Source organism: Lemur catta, chromosome 9, assembly GCF_020740605.2.
Source record: "Lemur catta isolate mLemCat1 chromosome 9, mLemCat1.pri, whole genome shotgun sequence".
NCBI lineage: Eukaryota > Metazoa > Chordata > Mammalia > Primates > Lemuridae > Lemur > Lemur catta.
The window spans coordinates 54,674,010-54,693,021 of NC_059136.1; the positions used below are offsets into that span (position 1 = coordinate 54,674,010).

A 19,012-nucleotide genomic window follows, 5' to 3' on the forward strand; every position below is an offset into this window, starting at 1 on the left:
TACATATTTGTTAAGAATTATACTTACTAGGTAAAAGGTAATGTGGGAAATGAAAACATAACACATGATCATATAATTTCTAATTACATGATCTTTCAATTTAGTAGGTGAAGTAAGATAGTACATAAATGACAATACAAGGCAATATGTGCTAAGTGCTTTATGAGTAGTATTAAGTATCTACAGTGTTTTGTCCAGAACTTTCTGTGAATGTTAGAAATGTTTTATAATTCTGTACTATCTGGTAAAGGTAATCACTAAACACATGTAGCTACTGACCACTTGAAATGTGGCTAGTATAAATGAGGAATTAAATTTTAAATTTAATTTATTTAAATAGCCACATGTGGCTAGGACCTCATATATTGGATAACACATATCTAGAGATTCAGAAAAAGGTAAAAATATTTTAAAATGAGATTTTATGGGAATACTAAACATAATAGCACTAGTTCACAACATTCCTTCAAGATAGGTATTATTATGTACATTTCACATAAAAATGAGAAAACTAAAGCTGAAAGAAATTAAGTATCTTGTTTAGTTCACATAACTAGAAGAGGTGGAGTCAGTATTTCAAATCCAGGTCTAACTCCAAGCCCATGCAGTTTCTCCTCTGCCTATACAAACTCTTATAGCTACTGAAGACTTCATAGAATAAATGGGATATGAGCTGAGTTTTGAAGGGCAATTAGACAGGATGTACATACAGTTATAGAATAAGAATAGAAACGAAGGCATGAATAAAAATTTGGAAGCAAAGAGCAGGAGAGCTTAGTTTTATAGAATTACCAGGCTTGGAAGGTATGGAAGCTAAACTGTACATAAAAACCAGATGATTAAAGACTTTGAATGTTAGGCTAATTATTTAGAAGGAGATGGGAATCTCCTGAAGTTTTTGAAGAAAGAGTAGCGTATCAAGATCAAGATGGTATTTGAGTTGGGTGCAGTGGCTCGTGCCTGTAGTCCCAGCTACTCTGGAGGCTGAAGTAGGAGGATCATTTGAGCCCAGGAGTTCATGACCAGCCTGGGTGATATAGTGAGACCCTGTCTCAAAAAAGAAACAATCAAAAACCCTGCCCCACAAAAAAACCCAAAAGAAAGGAAAGAAAGAGAGAAAAAGAAAGAGAGAGAGAGAGAGGGAGGGAGGGAGAGAGGAGAGGAGAGGAGAGGAGAGGAGAGGAAGATCAAGATGGTATTTAAGAGAATTGATATTTAGGGACAGTGAACTTAGATCGGAGTAGAGAGATAGGGAAGGCAGGAAGAGCAGGTTGGGAGGCGATCAATGATTTCAAAGGTAAGCCAATATATCCCAAACTATCAAGGTGACAATGAGAATGGGAAGGAAGAAAGGGAACTGAGAAAAGTCGGGAAGGAAATATTTCCTTGGCAGAAACTGAAAATTGGTGGTCTTTGGGCTACATTCTGTCAATAAGAGTGTTTTGCTTGGCCCAAATAATGTTTAAAAGTTTTTATTCAAGTGCCAACATTTTAAAATTTAAAGGTTTTAAATAAACAACCAGATTTATAGCTTCTCTTGCGGGGAAAAAAGAAGAGTAAATTTGCCAGCCTTGGGCTGATATTCAATTTGGCATCACTTAGCTAGAAGTGACTATTCATCATTCCTTTTGGATGGATAAGCTTTCCCTAGCTATTCAGAGTCCTTGTCTTTCTCTTTTGTTTTACACCTGTCCTACTTCACTGATGTATGTTAACTTCCTGGCCTCTGATTTACAGGAATGATAAAGGAACCACCAATCACTTTATTTTAAATACCTAAGATAAATTTTCCATTCATTGTAGCCTCATTAGACAAGATCTAAATCTTAAAAAATGATACTTCAATTCTATTGTTCTTGATAATCCAGACAAAAGCAGACACCTTTGGCAATGTCTGCAAAGCTCACAGTAACCACTTTCCTTCCCAGCTGCCCACAGAAATGCATTATTGGCTAATAAATTTATATATATTGTCCTGCCCCCTGGCTGTACTAAACTGAACCAAACTGGGTAAATGAAATCTCATTTTTGGGAACTTGGGATTGGGACTGAGAAAGACAGAAATTTGCAGTGTGGGTGGAACTCTGACAGGTGAACATGGAGGCCACTGGCTGCCATTTTCCACTGGCCACTTGGTCTGAGTAGCAGAGCAAGGGAGAGAGCTGGCTGCTGAGAAGGAACAAAGCAGCCACGCAGAGATAGAAGCAATGGCAAGAAACGGAAAGAGTGCTTATGGCTTCACAATATCCTTCTGGTTCCTAGTTTAGGCCCACGTGAAGGCTGGTGGGATTTCTGCTCATGGGTTCAGTAAAGCAACTTTGCATAAAGCATTATTTACATTAAAATAAATACCTTGTTTTCATTTTCAGGTGAAAAAAGTATAGAAGTAAGACTTCTTCAAAACTAGAATCAATTCTATCATTTTATGTCAGCTTTTCTTCAATTGTTCAAATAATCTTATTTTATATATATATAGCATTAGATAAATCCTCTTTCTTCCCAACCAAAAACCGTTACAACTTGAAATAGAATAAATATATAGAATGCCCTTGTCTGATCCATAATAAGGGTCTATTTAACAACAGCAGAGAATATTTATGTTAAAACAGTCCTCAGTAGGAAAGGGATGCTGCTATTTCAACATTCTAGTGGGTTTCCTTTGGAAATCATTATATATAAGATATCTCTATAGGGAAACTAGTTTTGAATTTAGTGAACCTGCTAAAGGATGAAAGAAAATTAGAATTTGATTTGACTTAAGTTTTAAATTACTTTAAGGATAATATTTGGACACATAGCAGTGAAAGGTTCTGAATCTTAGATTAGTATGTGATGAGCACTGAGTGGAATCGTTCCTTTGTTTTTCTTAATACCAAAATCTTTTGCTTTACTTTATCTGCCTAGAATATAAATCTAATATAAAATATTATGCTATTATTGGATATGTATGGAATTATTTATGAAATTTGTTACACAGTCATAATCTAGAAAAAATAATATCCCCTATAAAAAGATACATAGTCACCTATAACCATCTATCCATGTCCTGCCTCCATGATGGCTTTATGAAAATATGCAAAAACTACGATTGCTGCATTTTAAGAAGTCTAGATCACATGTTACATTTTAAAAACAGAATAAATATAATGGATGGATGGAAGTCAGTTATACTGATATTCAGTGTGAAAAGAATGGTAGAATCATATACTGATATTATTAATAGACACTGAATACCTACTGTACTAGGTATGATGTTTGTACTTAGGAGGATTACATTTAAATGTACGGAGAATTTTTTATTCCAGTGGAGTATGGGCAAAGTTCTCATCTATTTTAATCAACTGAGACTGATTATTAAGAATTAAGTATATTATTTACTATACACAAAGATTAAAATAAGATACTGTCTCTTTATACTCTCTTATTGGATGAATGGCCTCTTAAAGAGTAAGGGAGAGTTAAATACGTCTTTTTATTCCAAGGCGATTTAGTTCACGTTTATATTAATTTCTCATAACTTCACTATCACATGCAAAGAATCTATGCTCAGTTTTCTGGTGACTTTAAAACTAGTCCTATTTCTTAGTTTTCCTGTAATTTAATTTTTAAGCTAGTGGCATGTAAAAGAAATTATATGAGTTAATTTATTAATTTAAATAGTATTAAGTTGATAAGATTTCTCCTGTATGATTGCCAAACCATATTTGCCATTTTTCTACATTATAGGGCCATAACTGTTTGCCCTTGGATCTGTGGGTGAGAAATTGTGGGGCTGCTTCTCCTATTAAGAATGGTCGGTGGCTCACGCCTGAATCCTAGCACTCTGGGAGGCCGAGGCGGGCGGATCGTTTGAGCTCAGGAGTTTGAGACCAGTCTGAGCAAGAGCGAGACCCCATCTCTACCCAAAAAAAAAAAAAAAAAAAATAGAAAGAAATTAGCCAAACAACTAAAATATATACAAAAAAATTAGCCAGGCATGGTGGCACATGCTTGTAGTCCCAGCTACTCGGGAGGCTGAGGCAGAAGGATCACCTGAGCCCAGGAGTTTGAGGTTGCTGTGAGCTAGGCTGACGTCACGGCACTCACTCTAGCCTGGGCAACAGAGTGAGACTCTGTCTCAAAAAAAAAAAAAAAAGAATGGTAACATTTCCTTAAAATAGTTCTTTCTTATAATTGCTTGTAATATTTAAACATTCTATACACAGTAATATTCTACATTAGGAAGGCAGACTCAGTGTTGGAGCTAAGTAGTTTATATAGTGAAAATAATTCTTATAGGATTCAATGATAAAATAAGTAAACGTAATTTATAAACTGTTAAATAACATGTAAGGCACTATTTTTATTTTTATTTAAAAAACAAACTCAGATATTTGGAGAACATCTATCTGGAATACACTCCCCAGGGACAAGGATGCCAATCTCCCCGCCCCCCCTGCAAAAAACAAAAACAAAACTGCAAGTATACAAAAATGATGCCACAAAGACCAGTCAACAATCTTAACTTATTTTGCTCATAGGAATGTCCCTTTCATCTTCACTCAGGTCAGGCCCATTGAGATTTATGATCTGTGGGCAAGTTGTTTAACTTCTCTGAGTTTCAGTTTTCACATGTACAAAACAAGGAAAATAAATTCCTTGAAGAATTATCATGAAATTAAAGGAACGTGGCACACAGAAGGTGCACAATAAATAACTTTTATTATTGTAGTTGGTTTTCAAGACCTTAGCACATTAGAAGAAAAGGCAGTATAATAATAAAGAAATAATGCATCGAGTAGTTGGATTATAAATCCCAGAGCCAGATTATGGGCCTAGAATCTGGCTGCACCACTTACTGGCTGTGAACTCTGGGCAAGCTGTGTTTAAAGGTGTGTGGGAGGCTGCTGATACCGGCTGGGCTCATGAGAAACTGAGAACTATCACTGACACCTGAATCAATGTTTAATTCTCACTTTCTCAAGGCACCCTTCTGTAACTCCTAAATTAGGTTAAATGCTCTGTACTTTGCCTCCCAACACTTCTCACAGTTATAATTACAATAGTTATTTCTATTTATGTCTATATCTCTATTGAACTGTAAGCTGTAAGAGGGAAGGCAGCATATCCACCTAACTCAGAGACTCTTAGGTACTAACACATCAAACATCATCAATATTTTTGAATGAATGAATGAAAAGAATATGGTTTCTCCACAGACTTCTCAGCACTTTTTGTGTAGAATGGTATGCTGTGTAAGAATGAAATGTGGATATGGAACTGGAAGACAGGGTACATTTGAAATTATTTAGCTATTGCATATTTCTGAGAAGACCAAAAAAAAAAAAAAAAAAAAGACTAGCTTTAAAACCAGACTGGCTTACTGAACTGATTGGTTAATTTATTCAAATCATATTGGTTAATATGAGCAGTACTCTTCCAAACACATTGTTCTCAACCAGTATGAAAATCATATGGTGGGATAGATTTACTTTATAAATGATAATGGGTTTCACAGTTATGACTATAATAACATATTCCTGAGTATGTTATCCATATGACTTTCAAGCGTCCTGTGTGGGTGTCTTAATAGAAAAAAAAAATTATAGAGAAATACTGCTTCGGGCCAAAGATTTCTAACTTTTACAATTCTGCAGGATATGTTGAAATATCTTTAAAAATCTCGGGACTTTCAAAGGTGGTAGGAGAATTGCAAAATCAAAGAAGACAGTTAAAATGTCCTCTCAGGGCTATAAAAATGACTATACACCAGTGGAAAGAGCTCTCATTTATGGAGAGAGTCTTCTCTTTAGTAACTAGTAGAGAACTGTATGGTTAACTTTAAAAATGCTGCCTTCCATATAAAACATTTTGTCTTGGCAACTCAAGAAGCCATATTATGGGACAGAAATCTGGTCCAATTTCCCATGTGTAGATGTAGGAATTTCCTTTGGGATTAGTCTGTATGAGCCAAGGTTAAGCAAATGTACTTTAAAATTTTCACATTTATGTAAGTTCTTCTTGCTTAAAAGGCTCTTGGGCAAGGCTTTTAGGCTGGTATTTTGTAAATCCAACAATCCTAGTTATAATTTAAAGAAAAATGCTATCTGAAGCAAACTCAAGACTGAAGACTTGGTGTAAAAATTAAAAGTTGTGAAATAAGTCCATAATAATGTATGTTTTATTTAAATGAGTATTTTCAGGCACACATGTTTGAGTTCTAGCCTCACCACTTACTAGGTCTGTGAATGTGGCCAAGTATACACCAATAATAATCTAGCATAGCTTGGGAACTGAGTGCTTAGGTTGTGTTGCTGACTGCTGGGTACAAATGCTGACTCTATCACCTACCATCTGGGTGATCCTGGGCAAGTTTCTGAACCTTTCCCTGACTCCGTTTTCTCACTTGTGAAATGGATGGGGATAGTAAAAGCGTCTCATTAAGTTGTTGTGGGCATAAAAGAGTAAATACATGTCAAGTTCTTAGAACAGTGTCTGCCTAATAATAAGTACTAAAAGTTTTAGCTATAATTATGATCATTTAGTTACTCAATTTAATTTATTAATTTCTTGACTTGCTTACATTTCATAGAGTTTAGTATTTAATTAAGAAAACAAGTGAAATGTAAATGTACAAACAAAAACAGCAAAGGACTAGTATGAAAATTAAGTAATGTTTATATAGGTGAGTATCCTACTGCTAAACCTGTATAGATTTATGTCAAACTGAGATTGCAACAATAAGCTAGAAGAAACCCGGGTAGCTCTAACTAATGAATTAGTTTAAAGACCACATTCCAAACATATTATTAATCCTCCATTCTCCACTTCCCGGCCTCCCATCAGGGAAAATAGAGGAAAAGAGACTATTTCTACCTACTCTTAAGAGCAAGTAGTTTCTTATAAGTTAGGGCTCACCACAGATTTCCTGATAAAGGTCATTGATTGTCACAGAATAAAAGCAAAACAAATCCTATTATATACAATAATAGAGTTAACATCATGATAACTTACTCTGGATATATGTCTGGAGATGAACAATTTGCAACTAGCATATCAATAAATTAATAAATGGCATTTCAAATATTGGGAGGCTATTATTTACCAGTCAATTCTCACTTTGGTTTATAAATTGTATTTTCAGTGTTTGTTGTTAAATTTTATAGGAAAGTTCTTCTTGAATAAAATATATGTTCTGTTATTCAAAACTTCATGAAGGACTCCAAAACACTTGGTGAAAAGTTTAAAAGAGCGAGTCCTCCTCCCAATTTTTTTCATTAACTTAAACACCGTGGAATCACTCAAACACCAGAGACAGACAACCAATAGTCATAGTACCGCGCCTTGTGAACAAAGTTCCAAGTGACCACAGCACAAACTCGCCTTTAGAACTATCAACCCTCGCAGGGGTGGGGCACCTGCGGCCTCAAGGCCACATGAGGCCCTCCAGATCACTCTACCGAATCCAAACGAAATTTGGATTCAGTCAAAAGGCCACACTCAAGGCTCCAGAAGGCCACATGTGGCCCCAAGGCCGCAGTTTCCCCACCGGCGGGAAGATTTCTGTTCCAAAGTTTTGCTGCTGCATTTCCCTTTAGTTTTCAAGTATTTCCCTCTTTGAGGCCAAACGCTAACACCCAGACAGAGTGGGTTGCACCCAAGAGACGCTGCCTTGCCTGCCCCCAGTCTACACCCTTATTCAACTTCCAAGTACTTGCTAATTCAACTTCACCAGGAGAGCAGTTTCCCAAGTTGGTGCCTGCGGAGCTCGGAGCTCTCCACATAACCCGAGAAACAGAACTCTGAGCAGGCTGCGCGCTCTCGGGGGTCTCTCGCCCGGTGAGCCAGCGGAGGGGTTAGAGCCCTGCCACGTGGCGGCATCTCTGCCCCTGCCAACCCTCCGGCCACCGACTCTCCGAGACCTAAACAGAGACACCAACTGCGGGGCACGGGTGTCTCACCTCCTTCCTCCTCCTCCAGAGAGTTCATGCAGGGAAAGTAGCCGGCCAGTGCCTCGAAAGAAGCAGAGAGGCTGCTCCGGCTCTGGGAGCGCTGCATGGAGCGGCCCCCGGCGCCGGCTCCCCCCGAGCCCTGCCGGCCCATCTTGGACGAGGACCCGCTTTTCCCGCGGTACAAGATACGCGGCGTCTTGGCGGCTGGGGCGCGGCGACCGCAGCGGTTCCGGGGCCAGCGGGCCGGGGGCTGGATCGGCGCCGCGGGACCCCGAGACTCTGGCCCCCGTCTCCCTGGGCGGGCCCGCAGGAGACGTGGCTTTCCCGGCTGCTGGGACCTCCACTTTCCTGGGGAGGGGACGCAAGAGGCGGTGGCGGGCGGAGGAGCGGCTGCTGGCAGCGACGGTCCGAGGTCTCGCCCAGGAGGGAACTGAGGATCCGGGAGGCTGGAGCTGCCGGTCTCGCCGCCCTCCCCTCGCTCGGAGATGCTGCTGATGCTGCGGTCCCCGCCAATCAGCGGCCCGAAGGGAGGTGGCGGCGGCGGCGGCACCTCGGCGGGGCTGGCAGCCCCGGGGCGCGCGCCTCAGGTTCTGGGCAGCTGCCCCATGTGGCTCCTGCGAGTTCCTCTTCCCTCCGCGGGGTAAAGGCCAGAGAACGGTCACTGACTAGATGCAGCAAGTTAGGCATCTCAGATGCATAATATGTCAGGTAAGTTTTTGGTAGACACTTTCCCTTTCCTCAGCTTCACTTAAAAATTTGTTAACGCTCCTCAAGCACAGATAAGAAATACTGAAATTTTTTTCAAGTCATAACACAAAAGCTCCCCGTTTTTAACAGGTTCCATGAAAACCTACAATTAAACTTTCTCTTTTACTCTTTATTAAAAAGACAAAAAAGTCAACAGAAAGGAAAAAAGGCTTTAAAATATCAAGAACCGATAAACAACAACACTGAAAAAGCATCATGATGTCTATCAACTTTGCTTTAATTTCAGGAATTTTTAATGCCTTCTTTCTCCAAGTTAAATAATCTGCTACCCATTGTTGCTAGGAATGACAACAAACATTGTAAACCTTAACATCTAAATAAAAGGTAACATCCTCTTAACATCAATTTGGAAGCAACACATAGTAGAACAAAGTAGTTTTCATAAGCAAAATTACATGATGCATTATGCAAACAGAAAATCTCTATCCCAGAACAGAAAGCAACTTTAAATCCATTTTACTAGGAATCAAATGATTGCTCCACTTTTTGTAAGCTGAGACAAGTCACTCAAACTCTCAGTTCCCCTATCTAGAAAGAAGGGAATGTCAGGTACCAAGATTCTAGTCTTCATCACATCACAGTATGATTACGGGGTGTGTGTAACAGGGGGGTTCAAAAGTGTTCTGTAAAATGTAAATTATACAATCTAAAATGGTTCTTTTATTCAATAAATACTTCCTGGGTAGTATATATGTACAAGTCCTTTGCTTGATGTACTGAAAGATCCAAATGCTCATTCAATTAATATTAATTGAGCTCCTAGTATATGCCAGGTAGATGCTTATAATACAACAGAGATCAAAGCAGCTAAAAATCTCTGCTTTCATTGAACTTACATTCTAGTGGTGGGGTGGGCGGGGAAGCATCACAATAAACCAGTAAATTATATCTGGTTAAAAGAGCAATAAGTACAAACAAAAAAATGAAGTTAATGGGCATAGGACACTCTGCAATTTAAAAAAGGATTGTCAGGGTGGGTCTCACTGACAACCTGAGATTTGAACAGAGGTTTGAGGAAGTTAGCTATTCAGATATTCCAGGAAGATAGTAAATCTGGGGCAGAGAGAACCTCTAGTGCAAAGGCCTGAGGTGTGATGTCATGGTGTGACTATGGAACAGCAAAGAGGCCAGGGTGGCTGGAGTGAGTGGGAAGGAAAGAAGGTCAGAGAGAGAAAGGGCAAAGAGACAGGTCATGCAGGGCCTTCTAGGTATGTTAACGACTCTGGCTATTGGACATCACAATTTAGAAGGTACAAAAAATGCATACAAGTTAACAATCCTCGTAAATATCCCTAAAAATTAGAAAACTTTCAGTATAAATAACAGTGACATTCTAACAAATGTAACAACTTCTGGTTGTTTGGAGTTAGGATCATTCAGGTTTCTGGCTTTTGTTTTTCTGATAGACTTTTGTCCCTTCTCATTAAAGTTCCTACAACTCTCTCCTAGTCCAATTTCCTTTCATTATTCATCTTCCTAAAATACCAGTATTTCAAGAGAATACTCCTAAAACCAGAGAACTCCATGAGTACCTTTTCATATCATATCACCTTTATTCAGAGAATAGCAACTTTTTTTTATTAAATGAGATTTTCATTATAAGAACAAAGAGAATCAGAATTTAAGAAACTGAAAGGACTTTATTGAAAGTTATCTAATTTTTTAAAAAGTGTGGGTCACAAGTTTGTGAGTCATGAAAATAACTTATTAGGTTTTGCTCAGCATTTTAAAAAATAAAATGAAATACCAATCAGAGTTCAGCCCATGTGGTTAGTGCATGAATTGCAGTATTATTTCATGAATACGTATGTGTGTATGTGCACATCATGTATATTGAGTTATGATGTATGACATGTTTCTCACTTTTGAAAAAGTTTGAAAAACATGAATCTAATGTAATAAAATACTTATTTTATGTAAGAGGAAATTTAAATTAAAGAGTAAAACATTTTATTTCCAAGAATACCTGTCATTTTCTCTTGGTCAGAAGGAATGACACTAAGTGGCTTAAAAATCTTTATTATATTTATCTTATTTTTAAAATTAGGATATTTGCCAGAATGAGGCAAGGGATAATAAGAAGAAACAGCTGTTACCATACAAATACAATTATATTTGGAGAAAGTGGGAAGTTCATGAGTCAGATTCTCCTAAGGCATAAGTTAACTTGGTTAGAAAAATTTGAGTACTTTTGATAGGATATTCCTAACTTTCAGATCAGGAAGAAAGTATCAAGGAAGAGGGATTGAGCTGGGAAATCTTAAAGAAATAAATTGGCTAGGGGTGGGTGGAAAATTTTTATTTTGGCACCCATGGACATCATAATTATCACTGAAAGTCACTCTGGAAAGAAATATCTTGGGTTTCTACTAGTGACTACCTGGGGTTAGGGAGTCTGAGAACTGAATCAGTGGTTATTAGTCCTGAGTTGCCTGGGCCCTGCCTTCGCTGTGTTAATGACCTGGCTTCATGTGCCAACAAGAGGTTAGTCTGGAATAGCCCAGATGCATCTATTTCTACACAAGCATCACTTCTCTCTTGCAGTTCCAGAATAACGTTGTCCTGTGAAGCTTTATGGTATTTTTCCCCCCAAGATCTTAGAGATATAGATGAGTGACAGAAGAGTGGCACAAGGGGAAGTAGAAAGAATGAGAGGGAAAGAAGGATCATCTTATTTAGGAGAAGAAAGCTTTAAAGAAAGAATGTTGGTGCATAGGTACCAGATAGACAGACCACAATAATGGCCAGACACTTCTAGTCTTGAATGATAACTTGTGGAATATACTGAACTTATTGGGAAAATCTAGAATTCTACTTTTTTTATCCTATGCTCAATTGTTTCCCTATGTATAATAAATATTATCTAAATAATATTTCTGGTTTATATATTTTAATAAGTTGGTTTATTATTCCTTATTTCATTCTGATATAAGTACTATCACCCCTCAAGGAAGTTTAAAAATTTATATAAAAAAATTACTGATATAAGATTAGAAATGTCATTCCTTCATATCAAAATATACATACAGTAAATGTAATTTTGGATGTATTTCTCTAATAATGGGCCACTATATAGTTCTATTATATAAAACTAAGTATAATTCCAGAATCATCATAATTCAGTATTCCAAATTATTTGTAACTTTCTTATTCATCCTAAGATAATTAGAGAAACACTGAGTCACAAATATATACAATAAATTGCCTTCTAAAAGCAAAATATGGCCTTAAAGAAGATTTTACTATTAAATATGAAAACCATCTTTTTGAAGATAAACAGATATAATTTGCATATACTATCATAGTGTATTACATGTATTTGATGAATATGTACTAGCATATTTTATAGATAGATTATATGTTAGATTTTTTAAAATAGATATACTATACTTTAGAATTTATAGAACATATTACAAAAATTTTGCCACTTAATTCTTACATCAATTCTGAGAGAATGTCATCATTATCTCTTTACAGATGAGCAAATAAAGACTCAACAATATTAAATGACTTGCATATCTAGAAAGTGCAGAGCAAGACTCACATTGTCTGATTTCAGGTTCAGTGCCCTGTATACCATATCACAGATGTCTCTCACTGCATATACTTACATAAAAATGGGTGGTATATATGACTTGAACTAAATAGTAAATTATTTGGTTCAAAGTAAATATTTACAATACATCTCTAAAACCATAATGCTTACTTTAACTATATACCAATGTTAAATCTGTATTTGTCTTTCTTATAAGAACACATCAATATTACATAGCCATACATGTATTTTGGTCCCATCAATTCTAACAGGGCTAGAAAGTTACACATTGATTATGTATCACTTTTTGTAAACGTTTTTTAAAAATCACAAAAGTTTTAAAGTATGTTAAATCAGTTTATTCCTGAAATAGTTAGGTAAGTACACAAAAAAGTTATTACATTAAGTAGTTATATGATATCTAAACCACAGATTAGTTCAATCGGGAACACAGTTGCACTTTGGGCAGGCTGGCCCTTTTCTGTGCTAGAAATGATATAGGTGATGATGAGGAGAATGCAAACCATTGGTTTGTACCAAGGGAAGGGAAGAGAAAGTAAGTCTTTCTGGGAAGTAGTGGAAAAAATAAAAAATAGGCAGTAAGGCCCAGAGGTGAATATGCTAAAAAAAAATTAGAAAAAGAAATAGCTCTTTCCCTCACTATTTAAGTGTTTTCCATTTAACCCAGAAAAGGCTGGTTGCCGAAAGAGACAAGAATTGCTCAGAATAAGGTTATAAATCATGTTGCAGACTAACCTAACAACCTCCTTCCTCTTGATATACACTTGTTCTTGGTAACATGAGGATTCATTAGTTGTAAAGACTGATGTAAGATATTCTGATATCAATTGCCTTTGTCACTTAAATTATTCTTCTTTACAGGAAATGATTCTATGCTAAATAGAAATACTTGTGGATATATTTTGGTTTGGTTTATTAAAAACCAACTCTCAGAATCATAAACTATTTTACTTTATTTTTATTTTTTGTTGTAACAAACTATCTTTGCATTTAAGTCATGAGAGATAAAATCCATGAAATTGACATTTTTACACTGACTTAAAATGCTGAAGGTGTTTAATAGTCTTCGGCAATTACCTTTGACCTAAATAAGAAATCCAAAATATACAATCTTTTTCCTAATCCCAAGCTTTAGGTCAATATGGTACAAATAAATTTCAAGCTTTTGTGATTTCAGTTTCTAAAGCATTTTTGGTTTTTACTTAGCAATTTTGAAAGTAAAGAACAGATGTTGCACTTTAGTAGCTGGTCAACCTAAAACTTGCATAGAAGTTGATAAAGTCAAAAGATAGAGAATGAGAAGATGAAAAAGAAAGATTAAATGATCATTTTCATTATTTCTGCAATTAAATTTATGGTAATATTTGCCTTTATCTCAGAACATGTCAACAGAAGTAAGCAAATAAATGTGTTAATTAGGCTAAAAAATAATGATAAGATTTGACTGAAGAATGAAGGGGAAAAAATCCTAATGATCAAAGTCATGAGTCATAAAAGCAGAATAGCTAGATAATAAAGGAGAAGAACAAATATTTGGACTCTAATATTAATTATGGCCCTTCATATATAATAATGATGATGATAATGCTAACTTTACGTTCTTCATGTATATTACCTCATTTAATTTTTATAAATACTTTATAAGGTAGTTACTCTCATTATTCCCATTTCACAGACAAGAAAAATTATGCATATTCATTCAATAAGTATTTGCTGGGTGGTCAACACATGACAGGCACTATTCTAGTCACTGGGGACACAGCAGGGAAGAAATACGGAAAGAAATCCCTACCCTTATGGAACTCACACTCTAGTGGAATAATGGATAACACTTTTATCCTAGTTACTATAAGCCAGGACTTTTTCTAAACAACTTTACATAACAGCACATAAACGCATTTAATAAACATATAACCCTACGAGGGAGATACTAGTATTAATATGCTCATTATATAGATGAGGAAACTGAAGCAAATTAAGGATGTCCCTTGCCCAAGATAACACAGGTTATTAAGAAATAAAACCAGGAATAAACCCATGAAGTTTGATGCATAGTGCTATAGGGTAATATGTCCAATATCATAAGTAGCAAACCCAGGGTGTGAATCCATGCCTTCAAACTCCATAATCCATACTTTTAACTGCTAAGTGACACAGTTTAGGAGAACCCACTGATTAGGCAATGGGACTGCCAATAAGAACTGTATTTCCATCCATAATAAGGAATTTTTAGCATGGTAGTTCTATTTTATTATGTGGCATATTTATAATTTACATAAATCTTTATTTAGCTATCACCAGGAATCTAAAACTCTTACTGAAAGTCTTCAAGAAGTTTTAGGAGTTAGTGTATGGGTATGACTCCAGCCAAACTCACATGAACAACTCAGCCTCCAGAGAAGATAGGAAATACACATTCACGAGATTTGCAATTTACTGGTATTTGGTCACCCATAAAAGTATATTTCCAAAAATGAAATAGAGTCAACTGTAAGCCAAACATTTTGGATAAATCCAAAATTTAGAAGAAAAAGAATGCTCATATTTTCTATACACCATCTATATAAGTTTTGAAATCTTGTGAAACATCATTTTAAAAAAATTCTTATAAAAAGGAAACACTTTATTTTACTGTAAAGATTAAGTATGATCCAATGAAGTTAAAGAACTATAGATTGACTACAAAAAATGACATTTAGAGAAAACTGTTTAGGGCCAGGAAAAAGAGAGGTACATAAAATACCATAATGTTTCAGTAATTTAGATAGTTCCCTTACTAATGTATGATGGCCTACACTTTCCTTCATTTCCTCATTTATTCAGATATTTATTGAGCACCATATGCCAGACCCGTTTCAAGCATCTGTGGGTAAAATATACACAAAACATGGGTTTAGCCTTCAAGGACCTCCAAGTCTGGTGGTAGCAGGAAGGGAGGATAACAGACAAGAAAAGCAAATAAATGCAATATTGTGCCATATTAATGATAAGTTCTAGGCACTTCAGTGACATAAAATAGGGAATAATTTAACTCTACTTAGATGGGTGAAGAAGAGATACCTGAGCTGCATCTTGAAGCATGTTTGGTAGGTAAAAAAAAATAGGAGTGAAGGAAATTGAAAATAGAAGTCTCTCTACTCTGACCATAATAACTACTATATATGCCTATTTCGGATCTTTGAAAATGGGTAAGGGTTTGGGCTTCTCAAGAGAGCTTCTCATTTCCCCAGTCTCTCTAGGGCAGTAGTATTGGCAAGGACAGCCTCCAAGTCTGAGAAACTCCCTGCTTCAGCGTACTGTTCTACTATTCCAAGCAATGCTCTAGCTTTGTGATAAATTTAGACAAAGTCTTCATAGCAATGTTAGAATAACACCCTCAAACATTTTAGAGAAAAGAAGAAACATTTCTTCTGACTACTATAATTTCTTTCCAATTCTGGATGAACATCACCTAGAAACTTCTCATAACATTATGAGATGAATAGCACTTTGAGATCTTGTGGGTGTAAGTATTCTACACAAATGTACAGGAAGATCTAAAATTTTATCTAAGTTTCAGGTACCGATGCCAATAACTTTATGCAACATTTGCAAAAAGTGTGTATATTTAAACTTTGCCTTATTCATTCATTATTCATTTATTCATTCACCATTCATTTACTGATTATTCATTTTACTCCTTACACCACAGTGTGACTTAATTAATATTAGGTATAAATGGAAAATAGAAGGATTCCCTTAATTACAATTAAGTCTAGTTCTTACTTGTTCCTCTTTTTTCTTTTTCTTTGTTGGCTAAGCTTTATATATTTACTTCAACATACATGACAATAAAGACCTTTTGACTACCATTTGTTCAACTAAGTCATATATTGTTGGTTCAATATAAATGGTTATAAGTTGTTTATTATTCTTGATACCACACTGACATAAAAATAGAAAATTTAACATTTTTCATAGATGTTTTGACTGTCCAGTTAACTTTTCAAATTGAAGACATTTTAATTATTTTTTGTTTTATGTGAAGACACAAGATTTTTAACAAAGCCATCTAAAATTATTAAAGACCAAAGGCAGCAGAGAAGAGTGAGTTTCTGTCAAAGCATTAAAAATCATAGGATTTATAGCATATTGGGGAAAAAAAGAGCCCATGAAAAACATTCATCTTATACAGATCTAGGTCAAACATCACCTAGATTGGGTATAAGTGAACTGCTGCCTGCAGGTAGTTCTATTTGTAGCTCAGCACATTTGGTAAACAGTTAAGATTGTGGGCAAAGCAACTCATCATCAGCTGACTCCTGCGTAAGGCACTCTGTGTTACAGATGCTGTCCATTAACCGTTTGGCTGTCTCATTAATATGAAAGTTCATAATATGAAGTAACAATACAGATTAAACATGTTTTCCTCCTAAAATCCAATTCAAATGGTTCCATATAATCTGCTTCATTTATACTTCCACAATGAGGTTGGTAGCTTAGGTCTAACAAGACGGAGGACTATGATCCAGGGGAAATAGTATCAGTAAGAGATAGATTTGTGGTGTAATTCAGAAACTTTCTAATAAATACAAGTAGTTACAAAGAGAGGCAAACCAGTATGTGTTCTAGTTAAGGGAATATGTTGTAATGCTTCTTGACCACTGCTTTATAACTTGAATTTCTCTGCTTGGCAACACTTTCTGCAACTCAGCTTTCTAACAGAGCAGCATTTCACATCTGTTTTACATCCCAACCTCCTTCTCCATGCTTCACAACAAACTGAAATGAAAAGACATTTGGGAAGGAGCCAGAAGTCTGATCCACCATATACAGCCTAAAATATAACCAAATTAGCAACTCCAAAAGCCCAAACTTGCTGTGAGTCTTTCACATAATGGTTTGTTCATCCACCCATCCATCTCCCTTCTATGTTTGACAAATATTAATTGAGCACTACTGTTTCTCAGACATTTTCTTCAGCCTGAAAGTAAAATAATGAACAAGTGGGAATCAGTCCTCTTCTTCATGAAGTTGACAAGGTAATAAATAGACAGACATTAACAAATAATCAACAAAATTAACTCATAATCATAAGTATCATGAAAGAAAACTCCACAGTGTAATGAGAGTGAGGACTTAATTTAGATTGCAGTTTGGGAAAGTCATAGAAGGTAGAAGACTTTTCTGAGAAAGTTTCTTTGATCCTGAGACCTGAAGGATAAATAAGAGTTTACAGGTAGAGAGAGAAATGAGTTAAAGAGTTTCCAGGCCTAAGGAACAGCATGTATGGGGGACAGCTGTAACACTCCTCCATACTCAACCATTTCTCTAAGATTAGCTGACAAAGGGTTAGTTTTCTGTCTTCTAGAGTCATTTAGAAGGTGCTTGTCACAGAACCTGAACATTCTGAAGTAAATAAAAGTATCATAGCAGGGTGTGAACAGTCCCTTGTCACCCTTCTAAGACAGTGTGGCCAGTCCCTTGCAGAGCTGGAGCTCCACTTACCTCCTTATTCTTAGATCTGAGTCCCATCACAACTTTACTTTCAGTCTCACTCTTGTCAATTACTCTGATCCTGGATTACCTGGGACTTACCAAATCATGACCCCCCTCGTGACTGAACTTTTGACATGAATGACAGAAGGGAGATGTCCTCCTCTAACTTACGCTCCTCTTTACCTCCACATGATTACCTCATTTGTTTTAATACAAATTTTTGTAGAAGAAAATGACCACTTTTTTTCCATCAAGAAAAATGTAAAAGAACATTGGAATCTAAATAACTCTATGAGAATCTATTATCAACATGTATTCATTTCTATAATGATCCTAATAATTATTTTAAAATTCTTCAAATTATATGTTTTCTATAATGTTCTCTCTATATGTATATATACACAAAAAACTTTAAAAATTATGCTAATGAAATAATTACTGACAGTCATGTCAACAGTATTGTGTAACTACTTTTAGAGGGATTTTAAGAATCCCTATAAAAACTTTTCGGGTTCCTATACTATGGTTCCGTAGGTACTTCCTATGGCTTAATTTTAAAAGTTTAGATATTATTGCTATCTATACATAAAATTTTGTTTTATACAGTGCCTTCTCTCCAGTATTTTTTAAAAACCTTTGTATTCATCTCTAAAACATATCTATGAAACTAGTCTGTACTAGTCCCCATTTCATACGTGCTATAGTCTAAAGAAGATAAAAGGCTACATCCATTAGTGGGGATCTGAGTGAAGCCTAGATAAACGGTGGGTTTAAAAACCTCTGACATTTTTGCATACTGAATATTTTTTATAAAAATATATGGAAAGGACCAATGAATATATTCCCATTAAAAGGTAATCTATTAAAAGTGTTTAATAAAGACAACTGATTGCTCACTTAGAACTTACTGACTATTCAACCATTCATTACTAAACAACATTAAACAAATACTTATTGAACACCACCATGCACAAGTATAGTCCTTAGCAGCAGAAGCAGTAGACAGTATCATTAACTAGTTAACTGACCATTGGTTAAATTTATTACTTTCAATCAGTAATTATTATTTAAACTAATAGGTATAGAAAAGCTAAGAAAACAGTCCAAGTGATGCTATGTAATTAAAAATAAAGAGATAATAATGGACCAATGTGTATTTGGAACATTGTGCATGTTGCTCAAAAACATTTCAAATATAGTAGCAAACCCAAAAGTACTCCTGTTTTGAACATAATAATGCCACACTTTCAAGATCACGAGACATTAATTTTACAAATTG

General features: G+C 35.8%; 1 protein-coding gene across 38 annotated transcripts in view; it reads right to left on the reverse strand.

Annotated features, from left to right (window-relative positions):
* The window catches only part of RIMS2 (regulating synaptic membrane exocytosis 2), a 637,809-nt gene that overhangs the window by 20,144 nt on the left and 598,653 nt on the right, over positions 1-19,012 (reverse strand). The window contains exon 1 of one of the 38 annotated variants that reach the window (XM_045561897.1): positions 7,941-8,082. The exons of the other annotated variants lie outside the window; for them this stretch is intronic. Within the exon in view, the coding sequence (XP_045417853.1) occupies positions 7,941-8,082 (142 nt within the window). Of the gene's footprint in view, positions 1-7,940; positions 8,083-19,012 lie in introns of those variants that run through there. 38 annotated transcript variants of the gene reach the window in all.